General features: G+C 35.1%; 1 protein-coding gene across 1 annotated transcript; it reads left to right on the top strand.

Moving 5' to 3' along the window:
• The first annotated feature begins 9,404 nt into the window (after positions 1 to 9,404).
• Positions 9,405 to 10,913, top strand: LOC142345464 (NADH dehydrogenase [ubiquinone] 1 alpha subcomplex subunit 7-like). The gene is made up of 2 exons (XM_075397521.1): positions 9,405 to 9,731; positions 10,668 to 10,913. Exons 1-2 carry the CDS (start codon positions 9,437 to 9,439, stop codon positions 10,811 to 10,813), a joined length of 441 nt encoding a protein of 146 aa, XP_075253636.1. The 5' UTR covers positions 9,405 to 9,436; the 3' UTR covers positions 10,814 to 10,913.
• The last annotated feature ends 208 nt before the right edge of the window (positions 10,914 to 11,121 follow it).

The following is an 11,121-nucleotide window of genomic DNA, read 5'->3' as shown; positions in this document are numbered from 1 at the left end:
CTTTAAAGTGTGGTTCAAAAAAATAAATTCGGTTTTATATCTCTTCGACGTTAACATGTTTTCATATAATTATCTTTTCTTAAAAATTTCTTTTAGATTTTTTGGAAGGGTCTTTGGTTTTGGGGTGACATATAATACATGTCGTTTGCAAATTTTAAAACTTCTTAGCTTTCCTTTGCGTGAATTGGTTGCCATTTGTTATGAAAAATAAGGGCCAAGGGATTTTGTCCCAAGGGAAACTCAATGGTTAATTAGTAACCAAAGCAATTATTTTGTTCCGTTTTAACGCATTGTTTTCTATTGGATAGAATTAATCGGAGCATAGGTTTGGGTTCCATACCAACTTAGTTGTTTTTTTTAGTTCATCGTGTCCATCGGTGATTCTTGCGACCATTGACTTTTTCAATTTCAGTGACTTCTACTGCTTTGCAGTTAAAATTTGCGTGCGCAACGTCAGTTGTTCTGCTTTTAGGTCAACTGCTTACCTCACTCAAAAAAGTGACTTCTGAACTCGCTTAGTGAACTTTCTTTAAGTTTTGTGAACTTTTACTAGTTAAAGTTCATTAGTGTGCATCTAAGTAGTGACAAACGTGTAAGCCCTAATTCTTGAGTATAAGAGTTTTGAGTCTTTGATTTCGAATGTTAATTTTGAAAAAGCTCCATCAGGGCTTTTTCGTTATAGAGTGTATGTGTCTCATAAAATGACAGTCCGAATCTAACCTAAAGGTCTAGTGGTCTATTAAAGGACTGGTGGTCAATCTGTATATCTTATTTCTTCAATTCATGGAAGGCCACAAGCGTCTATCGCGGCTATTTTTTGGCAATCTGCCTGCTATGTTTTCAAATTTCATCCAATTGTTTTTGAAAATTGATGTGATCTATAGCTTGTTAAATTTAACCTCAGGTAGGATGAAAATTTATTGTAAATTCAGTTTTAAGATGAATGAACTTTGTTAACGAAGTCGTTAACCATGTTCACGACCGCGGAACGATCATACTTACTGATTTTGCTTTTTCCAAATAAAAACTTGAATAATCTGGGTCGCAAGTAATTGTTCCGATTTGAACTAACAACCAAATACTCCGGAGTAGAAAAGAAAATAAAGGCATTAGTTTAGAGAGTCAAATTAGTCCTAAGTATGTTAAATGAGGAGGCTCATGTACCTGTGCAAATAGTTCACACCGTTCAAAGGTAATTTAAAGGAAGTCAAATTGCAGATAGTGACTCGCATTAGTGTGGCATTGACGGAGTCATTTTTTAATTCTGTATGTTTGGACTACTGGATCGTTTCATAGCCGCAATATAGACTGAATTGGTGCGTGAGTATGGATGATCTAGTCAAAACATCACAAGCTATGAACAAGAGAGGGTAGTGAAAAATCGACACAAACCTGACAAAACTTTTTAGTACCAGAAATTTTGTGCTTTTTCTGCTATTTTACTTAGTAAGATTAGCTTGATAATTATCAACAACTTCTGCTGAGCTACTTAATTGTATTACAGCTTCTAGAATATATTTTAAGTAGATTGTGAAAAAAATGGAAAGTGAAAAAAAAAATTGTAGATAGATGTGCGAAATTGCTGAGCAAATTAAATAATCTTTTGTTTTTCGGTAAAGATTCAATTCTTTTATATCAATTCTTGTTTCCAGGGCGTCAATTTAGATCAATGAGTAGTTCAAGTTTCGGCTGTTTTTATGATGGACAAAGTATTTAGATCTTGACTGATGAATGTATGGAGGCACTTTTGGCAAACATGTAAGAATTTGAAATATGCTTTACAGCAGCTCTAAAACTATTCAGATATTTATGGTCAGAGTTGTCTTTTCGAGTGATTTTATCACGCCGGCTTGACTCTGCGTGATTGAAATTGCTTTATCTATTATAATTATTATTAATTGCTCTCAAACGGAAGTAGCAAGTATATTAGTCCCGTTGGTCTTTTTTATGCGATTTTTCGTCCGTACCCATTTGACTTTTCGTCCTCAAATGGGATAAACAGGTAGCGCCGAGTGGGCATTAAGTGCTCTTAGGGCCCTTCAGCTCACTAGTCTCTAAGTGTGCGATTCACAAACTGTTTTGGAGACTTTTACTTATGGCGCGAAGGGTGGTTCTTAAAGGTTGAACCCACAACCACCCCTTCCCTGAATTCACCGCCATCCCCACCCACTCCCCACCGCTGCACATCGTTCAGTCCGTAAGGGCCCCCGTGCAGCCCCTTCAATTAAGCTAAAGGTAGCCTCACTATACCTTGGCTAGCTAGAAAACAACCGCTGTCCGGTCGTTTGAGAGCAATTCGCCCGACGTTAGTTGGTTATGTATAATTAAACAGCTGAACTCAGGTGACGGTGGCAGCTTTCTAAAAGTCAAATGAAAAATATTTGGTCCCATTTTTACTTCAATTCTTTCTTTTGGCCTGTATAAACACGAACCAGGAGGCTCACTAATGTGCGTTTGCACAATGTTCCGACCCTGCTCATCCGCGTTTTGATTTAATTGTCTACCAAATGTGGAATAGATTAAAAACTCCAAAAATTCACAAATCGGTCTACAAAAGTATGTAAAAAAGCTGGATTAGAGGACAGACGAGACTTGCCATTTATGAGAGTACTGGGCAAGACAAACATAAAAATCAATTAATAGCAAACATTAACTACGACCGAAATTCGATGTCTATATTAAAAAAAACACTTAGAAGAGAGTGGCATCAGATAAAATCTGCACTAAACAAGTAAATCTGTTTTTCATTAGGCAAGATATGGAACCAGTCAATATTGAGATTCGGTAAAAGATCGACAAAGAGAAGCAAAAAAGGCAAAGTTGAAAAATATGTAATTAAAAGCCGCGATGCGATAGTGACTATTATTGGGGAAATCTGTTTTTTTTAATTCATTGTCTCCATTGATGATTCTTGCGACCTGACTTCTTGGAATTGACTTTATCAATGACTGCAGTGTATTCTGCTGCTTTGCAGTTAAATGTTGTGTTCGTGACGTCATTTTAGCTTTTATGTCAATTGCGTGACGTACCTCACTCAAAAAAATGACTTCTCAACTTATGGAACTCCAAATTTTATGAAAATTTACCATTTAATAGTGTGCATTTAAGTAGTGCCAAACTTATATGCCCTTATTCTTGATTATTAGTCTGGAATTTTTGATTTCAAATATCAATTTTGAGAACGTTTTTTCGGGCTTTTTCTTTATAGACCGTATGTGTCATAAAATTGATCGTCCGAATATAACCCAAAAAGTCTAGTGGTCTATTAAAGTATTGGTTGTCGATCTGTCATTCTTATTCCTTTTGTTGTTTCAATTCATGGAAGGCCACAAGCGTCTATCGCGGCTATTTCCCGGCAATCTGCCGGTTATATTTATATTTGAGTTCAAAATGGACAAAACCAATACTTGTCAACTTGGCTCCATAAGAAGGTTAGTTTATACCTCAGTTTTTAAAAAGCAATCGAGACCTTTCATTATCAATAATGTGTCTGACGACTATAAAAGGCTGAGAAACGTAAAAAAGGATTAATTGAATTTAAAAAGAAAGCGGTGTAACGACCGTTAAAACCATAGGTGTTTCATGTGAAACATTCAATATCTTCAATTGCACAGTTTTCAATGCCAATTGGGTTACCTCATTAGTGTGATAATCTGGAATGGAAACAAAAAACTCAGAAATGGGCAAATTTTCAAAAATACACATTTAAGAAAATGCGTAGTATCAAACCAAACGCCATTAGTTGAAAATAAACCATTATAAATATTGGGTTGCGGTTTACTAGAAAATGGATCCGACTTGTCGTTACAGAGACCAAGTTTCACAATTGACAGAAATAGGATTAATGTGGCAAAGGTCAGTAATCCAGTGATTTTCTTAAAACATTTTTGCAAAATTTTTTCAATGAAGCAAGCAAACCATCAGCTTTGAGCTTAAAGCAAAAACATTACTTTGCAACTGCTCAAGAAGCCATACGTGCTTATTACTATTGAGACTAAACCATAGGACGACAAAACAACCAACATGGACAAAATAACACAATCAAAATATCACCCACAATTTATCACAGTGTTGAAGCCATTAAAACTATGACATTGCAAACCATCAAAAACCTTAAATTGACTATTAGGATTTGAATTTTTTGCTTGCATCTCTTTTAATTTTAAATGGTTCTTCATTGAAAAGGTTTAAAAAACGACAACAAAAGAACCACAATTGTTTACCAGTGTGGAAAATTCACGAAGTTCTCATAAAAACATATTTCTAATCTTTGAAGGCGTCAGTCAAAGCATAATCAATAGCGCAATTTTTTAGGCACTAGAACTTTGATAAGCTCTGTCAATAATGAGACAAAATTGGGAAGTACATTTTTTAAATTTGAAAGTCATTTAATCATTAGCTAAAAACCGAAATCAATTAAATAGATTCATTTGAACATCCATAGAAGCAACTGCGGCATCTGATTGCCAAGAATATCTAATAATTGCCAAGATTCTAATAATTGTTGCGGGAGATGGTTTTTGCAGCCTTTAAAACTGCAAGCTATTCACTGAAACCTTTGCGAATGTCCTTCTGAACATTCTTTCAGTGCTACTTGGAGCTATCCTTAATGTGATAATTTGAAAAGGGTGAAAAGTACAATATGGAAAAATCAAACCTTTTATGAAATTTTGTAACAAGAAACCCAAGAAACTATTAGTTAAAGATAAAACCACCATAAAGATGTTTTTCCTACTTCAGTTAGAAAAAACTTTGCGCTCTATATATTGAGATGAATCTACATAGGGACAGAAATCAGATAAAAATGGCAAACTTCAAAACTTCACTAAAATTTTCTTCCAAAAAATATATTGAAATTCCTAAGAGGCATTAGATAACAACTTGAAGCATTGCACAGGTTCGCCTATGGCTCTTAAGGAGCCAAATTGGATCTTTGATTAATAAGACGAAGTCCTGAAACAGCAAAAGGAATGAGAAACGAATGCAAAAAAGAAGTCTTAAAGTTTACGAAAATACATCGTCAAAGCCCTGAAAACTGAGCTTTTCTCTGAAGACATAATATGTACTCATCTGGCCTCATAATATTGTAGATATGATCTCTCATTAATTGTACCTTGATTTGAAATCATTCTCGTCAGTAATCAACATAAAAACCATAAAAATCCGAAACAATTTGAAGGAACGCACCCCAATACAATCCCAAGAAATAATGATTGTAAAGATCCAAGATGAGTCTGATTCTAGCCCCGATTTTGCTTCGCGTACAGTAAAAACAATTAACTATTCGATACATTTGCATAAAATATCTATCAATTGGGAAATGAAATATTTTAATAAAACAGAAATAAATAACGCCTGTTTTTTTTTATAATTGTCAAGTTAATTTTTCGAAAAACAGAAAAATTTTAATTCCAGAAGACTCCTATAGGAAACGAAAGTACAGCTAGTTTTTTGCAGTTTTCAAAGATAATTTCAGCAGATTTTAGGTCCGTACTATTGTCATAATTAAAGTGAGATGAAAAACTTATTTGGAGCCAATTTTGATTTTTAAATGTCTGAAATTCGGAAAATTTTGCAAAATAAAACTCGAATAAAACCCATCGACAAGCCTCCTCTATCTTTAAAAGCAAAACCAATAACATTTTTGGCTACAATTTCAACAAGTTTTAGCGAAACTGACCACAATTTGGTCAAAAATAGGGAAAATGTGAATAAAAACAACGGAATTCCGTCTACTAATCACAAAAGTTGAAACCTCTATAACTCCCTGTGAAGTACGAAAATCAAAATTCGTTTGTTTCCCTATTATACGCGGGACGGGTTTTCTAATGATACCAGTCTCAATTCTACGATGAATATATCAGCCAAAATTGACTGAACAAAAAAAACCGTTTGAGTGCGTATTCCCTCCCCCCTCAAGGGAGTCGGAACAATAACAGAAATTGAAGCTTCTTAGTGAACCTAATGCCCTTCTTCTTAGCAGCGTCGACCTGGAGTCATCACAGTATATTTTAGTTCTAAACAATTACAGAAACAGTACTGAATTAGTCTACAAATATATTGTTTCACCAGTGTGCTCAGTCAAAAACCATAGTATTTTTGGTCTGCCCAGTCTAAATTCAAGAGAAAAACAGCCATCCCAAATTTGCAAACAGCCTTCCCTAAACCATGTAATTGCGACAGACGCAATTATAGTTTAGCCATTTCATTATTTTCATTGTTGAAAAAGAATGAACCTTTTTGGAAAATATAAACCTTCTTTGCATTATTCATCTGCACGCTCGTAACAATGTATGATTTTGAAGTTAAGTGGCATAGCTTTTTTTGTGCATTTTTCTCCTTCGCTTATTTCAAAATTTTAGGGCATTTATGACAAAACTAATGACTGGTCATTGTATAGTTTAGCGAAGGAGGCTCTCTTGTATGTGCCATGGAACAAAATTTCTCCTTTTTGCACAATTGGCAAAGTAAATGTTACTGTGCTGTGAGCTACATTTGGGCTTCCGAATAACTTTCTCCGCAAAAGGTACGCGCAATCCCAAATGTAGCTTAAAGCCCAGATGAATTCACTTTACAGTTTACTGTAACTTGTGTAATACAGATGCACTTCAACTGCCTTACTGTTCTTTTAAATTATCATAATAAAATTAAAATAAAATTTCTTGAAATTTTTGACTGGCCAGTATATGTTTTGACATGATCAGAGAATGGTCAAGCGTAAAGCTGTCATTGTTTTTGAACTGGATCAGCACTGAATTACTGGGGGTGTTATCTCAGGGAGAGCCAAATAATTTGCAGAGGGTGCATATCTGCCTTTTATTTCCAGTTATGGTAAAGCATCTAGCTCAAAATAATGCATGTTCTCTTTACAAAGGGAATTTATGAAAGGCTTGAGCGAAGCCCTGCTTGAATTTCATCTAGTTCCCGAATGCGTATTTGCATTGACTTTTTATATAAAAGAGGAAAATGACACATCGTCCAAGTAATTTTCTTCAAAAAATTGGTTTTTTGAATAATAGTGGCAACATCTGTGTAAGAGCTTTGCGATCATGAAACTTTGATTTTCTTTTGTTTCTATATCTGTTATTGATATTAAAGCACGGATTTCTTATTTTTTTTAAAAAAAACTTTATTTGCCAGCTTCGTGATAGTCTCAACAATATTTCATGACTTTGGAGCTCGTTAATTTTTTATATTTTCTCAAAAAATTTTCAGGCGCAGGAAAATCTTAGGATATTTTGTGCTTTCTTTTATTAAGAGTTTTGAAAAATTGAGGAGAGTGGCCATTTTTGCACAGCTAAATTTCGAACATTATTCGATGTCAAAAAGATGGGACTGAATTTCTATAGGAAGCTTGTGTTGACAATGGCCTTTCTGAGACTGTGAAATTGACTATGAGCCAATGGATGCTTAGAATGCAATTTCATCTTTAGTTTTGACATTTGATTTGGACTGAGCTTTTAAATTAAACTCCTGAAATTCCGTTAAGGTGGTTGGTTCCGCTTTGGAGCAGTGCTTGAGTTTTGGGTGAACTATATTTCGTGAAAGGCTTCTGCTACTCTCTTCAACCTGTAAAATTCGATTTCATCTACCAGTTTTTTGTGTTCTGTCGTAAGTTTTGGTCCATGCAACTACTTGTTCCAGCAACGAATTTAAAGTCAGAAAATAACGTAATTTTTTTAAACCATTCTAGCACGGGCATCAGTTTTTGCTTTTATTTATCGACAGTTCTTTAATTTTACTATGATCCCAACTTTTTCCTTAGCTTTGAATTTCCATGCTCTTCTAAGTTGCTGATACTCCTCGAATTCGGAACTGTTTTAGGCACTTAGGGTTCTACAATCCTGATGAACAGCTTTCTTAATAAAGTTTCAAGTTCCTTTCTGATGTCAAGTTAGTAATTTTCATTTTTCACTGTCCCAAACACAAAGTTGCTTAACTGAGGTTGCGCAATTATTGTTTCAACGTTTTTATTTCAAATTGGTGGAATATATATGCGAGGTGGGCTTTTTTCTTTCAGTCAAATTTTCACTTTTTGTAATCGCATAAACGTGTATAACTATAATTTCTTTCGGATTATACGAACTTGTTTGAAAACAAAACAAAGAGATTATTTCCTAATAAAAATTAAGTTTCCAAGAGACAAAAGTTGAAAAGGTTCTTTTTTACGTTTTGCGGGCTCTTCCTCTCTCCTAGCACCCATTTCATTTTAGGCTTTTACTTTCTGTGGATCTTCGATTTAACCAAAACAGTAAAAAGAACACGGGAATTGGAAAACTAACGAGAAGATAAAATTCTATATAAAAGAAATTTTGAAAACTAATTGTTGCTTAATAATTAGTTTCTCTGTTCTCATCTGCCAGAAAACTTGATGCCCTTTATTTATAAGACAACTACAGAAAACAATATTTCTAGAAAAAGGAAAAAAAAACCAAATGAAAACTTGTGCCTCTGTGTTGGTTCCTCTGGCCTCTCGAACGAACGATTTTCCGTGCAAAATAGGGTTTCTATATCATAGACTACTTGATTCAACGGAAACGATATGGGAACATTATAGACGTTGAATTACGAAAGGGAAACAATTATTGCAAAAACATATATTTTTAAATTATCTGGTAATCATCGCTAAACCTCAAACCCACCTCCCATGCTTTTATTGAGTTATGATTTGATTCAAATGCCACAGAATTGACCAATTATGGAATAGTTGAAACACGATTAACCGGAAACAATTTCTTGAGAACGAAAGAAAAATGTTATTTTTTTTCAATACTATATTATTGATTCTTCCTGAATTCGGGCGACCTAACAGTTTAAGTACTCCATCGGTTGACCTAAATTACTAGTCAGCAGAAATTGTGAAGATATCAACTGTATATTTTTGTTTTAAACAATGAAGTAAACTCAAATCAAAAGCAACTTAGAAAATCAAGTTTTTCTAGTTAATGTTTGGGTAAATTCATGTTATACATTGTGCAACTTCCTCATTATACCCCTTCAGCATTTTGTTTTAATATAACATAAAATGACAGTTTTTGAATCTAGGGCTATTCAAGAACAAACGCTGGAAAGGTAACCAAATAAAAGAACGAAAAATGTCAACCCTCTTACTTCAGACCTAAATTTACTTTGATGTTTGCTGTGTTCAAGTGGTTTTTATTTTGATTAGCAGTCCGATTTGATAAATTTCTACAGGAGTTCTTCGTGTTTTTAATTCAAATAATAATAAACAGTAAAGCTTTTTTTGAGGTAGAAAAAGATTTTACAATTGCTGCAACATACTAGCCGGAGTCAATGACTGGGTCAATGTCTGTTTTTGTTTAAGATAAATTTTCGTTGTGACTGATTGCTAAACTTTCTGAAGAGCTGCTCTATTCAATAAAGGTTGGAAATTAATCGCGCCTCGACTTGAGTTCAAATTTCAGATAGTAGAGCTATGGCGTCTGCATCCAAAACTGTGAAATGGCTGCGAACTTTCTTAGCCGGAAAGCGGCAGATGGATCAGCCTCTACGTTATGCTCCAGAACAGTCCACACGTGATGTACCTGCCCCCAATTTACCCGGAGGAGCTGCACACAAATTAAGCACTAACTATTACTACTCACGCGATGGTAGGAGAGCCAAAATCCCACCTGAGTTGGTTGCGTTGAATTCCAGTGTGAAATTGATTACTGAGAAACAACCTGGAAAAGAGAGTACTGCTGTGGGAGAATTAGACCCACCAACACCAGGTAGATGGAGTCGAAACACCATTTCAGAAAATGTAGAGCACATTGTTCATTTCATGAAATATCACAATGCTTCAGAAGTTTTGTGGAGCTTATTTCTTTCAGGCGTTCATTTTTACGGCGGCGAAGAGACAGATGTAGAAGTTTTCATTGCTACAATTCAATTTCTGATCAACGCTATGTTGGGTTTTTGCGAACCCTGTTAAAATAATTCATCTCAAATGAAGTTTTTTTGAAAACGGGCTGAAATACTGAATCCATGAGCCTTAAAGTCGCTGAGCAGTTCTGTTAGAGCTTCAATAGTGTCTAAATGAATGATTCACGAAACCTGCTGAGGATAAAAATTCGTGATGTATCGAAAGCAAATTTTTTGATTGACATTTTTGGAACATTCTTTTGCTTAGCGATTTGGCTTTGAGTGACGTTTTAGCGCTTGACATGCGTGATGAAATTTGATTTTGTGGGATCAAATTTGCTCTCATTGAGAATTCAAGCCCCTAAATTAATTGGCGGCAGGCTACGTTACTAAAAGAATTAGAAATGCGCAAAAATTGGTGGTCTAAAATGACCCCTACTAACACAATTTGAAATCCCTTAGCGAATTGAACCGAAGTACTAACCCACGCGCCGAGTTCAACTGAGCCCCGGCTGTCGTTCAAGATCAATTCAATCGACTTTTTTCAAGTGTATGTTTATATGCCAATTTTTGCGTCTATTTAATAATAAATTGTTTCCATCAGTCAATAAGTAGCTTCAAAATTACAAATACAAATACAATCACATTTTTTGACTGTGGGAGAGCACTATTGGGCCGACGACCCGCTCTCAAGTGTCTCATTCAGTTTATCTATTTCTCTTAGGAATTGTTCGTGTTACATTAATAATGACGTTAAGAACAGTGGAATAGGTGCTTAATAAGCAATGGGCTCTTTGTTACAGGTGTTCCCTTAGTCTGGACCAAGTCCACCACAGACGTAACTCCCTTCGGAACAGGTGCTCACGACCACTACTGGTTTTACAAACAGGATAAGGTCGACCTACACGTTAGACCACCTCAGAGGGGAACGGACATCGTGGGCAATTAGAGTTAATTAGACAGTTATTAAAACTATAACCAACTTGAAATGACTTATCTTCACTTTGTTAGCTCCAGGAAAATAAATTTGAACTTGTGAATTTTGTCAATTTTTTTGTTTTAATTTAGCTGAAAGATAGGTTTAGAACGGCCCGATTTTGTGCCGCTTTGAACGAAGACGCTACAGAGTCGGCACTGCAACAACAATAATTGCACTGGCAAAGAAAGACAAACTTGGAATCATCACCTGGCCAAAAATTTAACGGCTTAAAATTTTGGGCTTTCAAATCGAATGTTCAGAAAAACATTAATCGTTGA

The sequence above is a fragment of the Convolutriloba macropyga genome, chromosome 9 (genome assembly GCF_964194025.1).
Source record: "Convolutriloba macropyga chromosome 9, txConMacr16.3, whole genome shotgun sequence".
NCBI lineage: Eukaryota > Metazoa > Xenacoelomorpha > Acoela > Convolutidae > Convolutriloba > Convolutriloba macropyga.
The sequence above is the reverse complement of the archived record's forward strand: the minus strand, read 5'-3'. Positions and strand labels throughout refer to the sequence as shown.

Bases quoted from the DNA above. Each gene is read 5' to 3' on its own strand.
- LOC142345464 (XM_075397521.1), top strand. From the start codon at position 9,437: ATGGCGTCTGCATCCAAAACTGTGAAATGGCTGCGAACTTTCTTAGCC. The intron at 9,732-10,667 runs GTAGATGGAGTC...TCTTTGTTACAG, and splicing joins ATTAGACCCACCAACACCAG to GTGTTCCCTTAGTCTGGACC.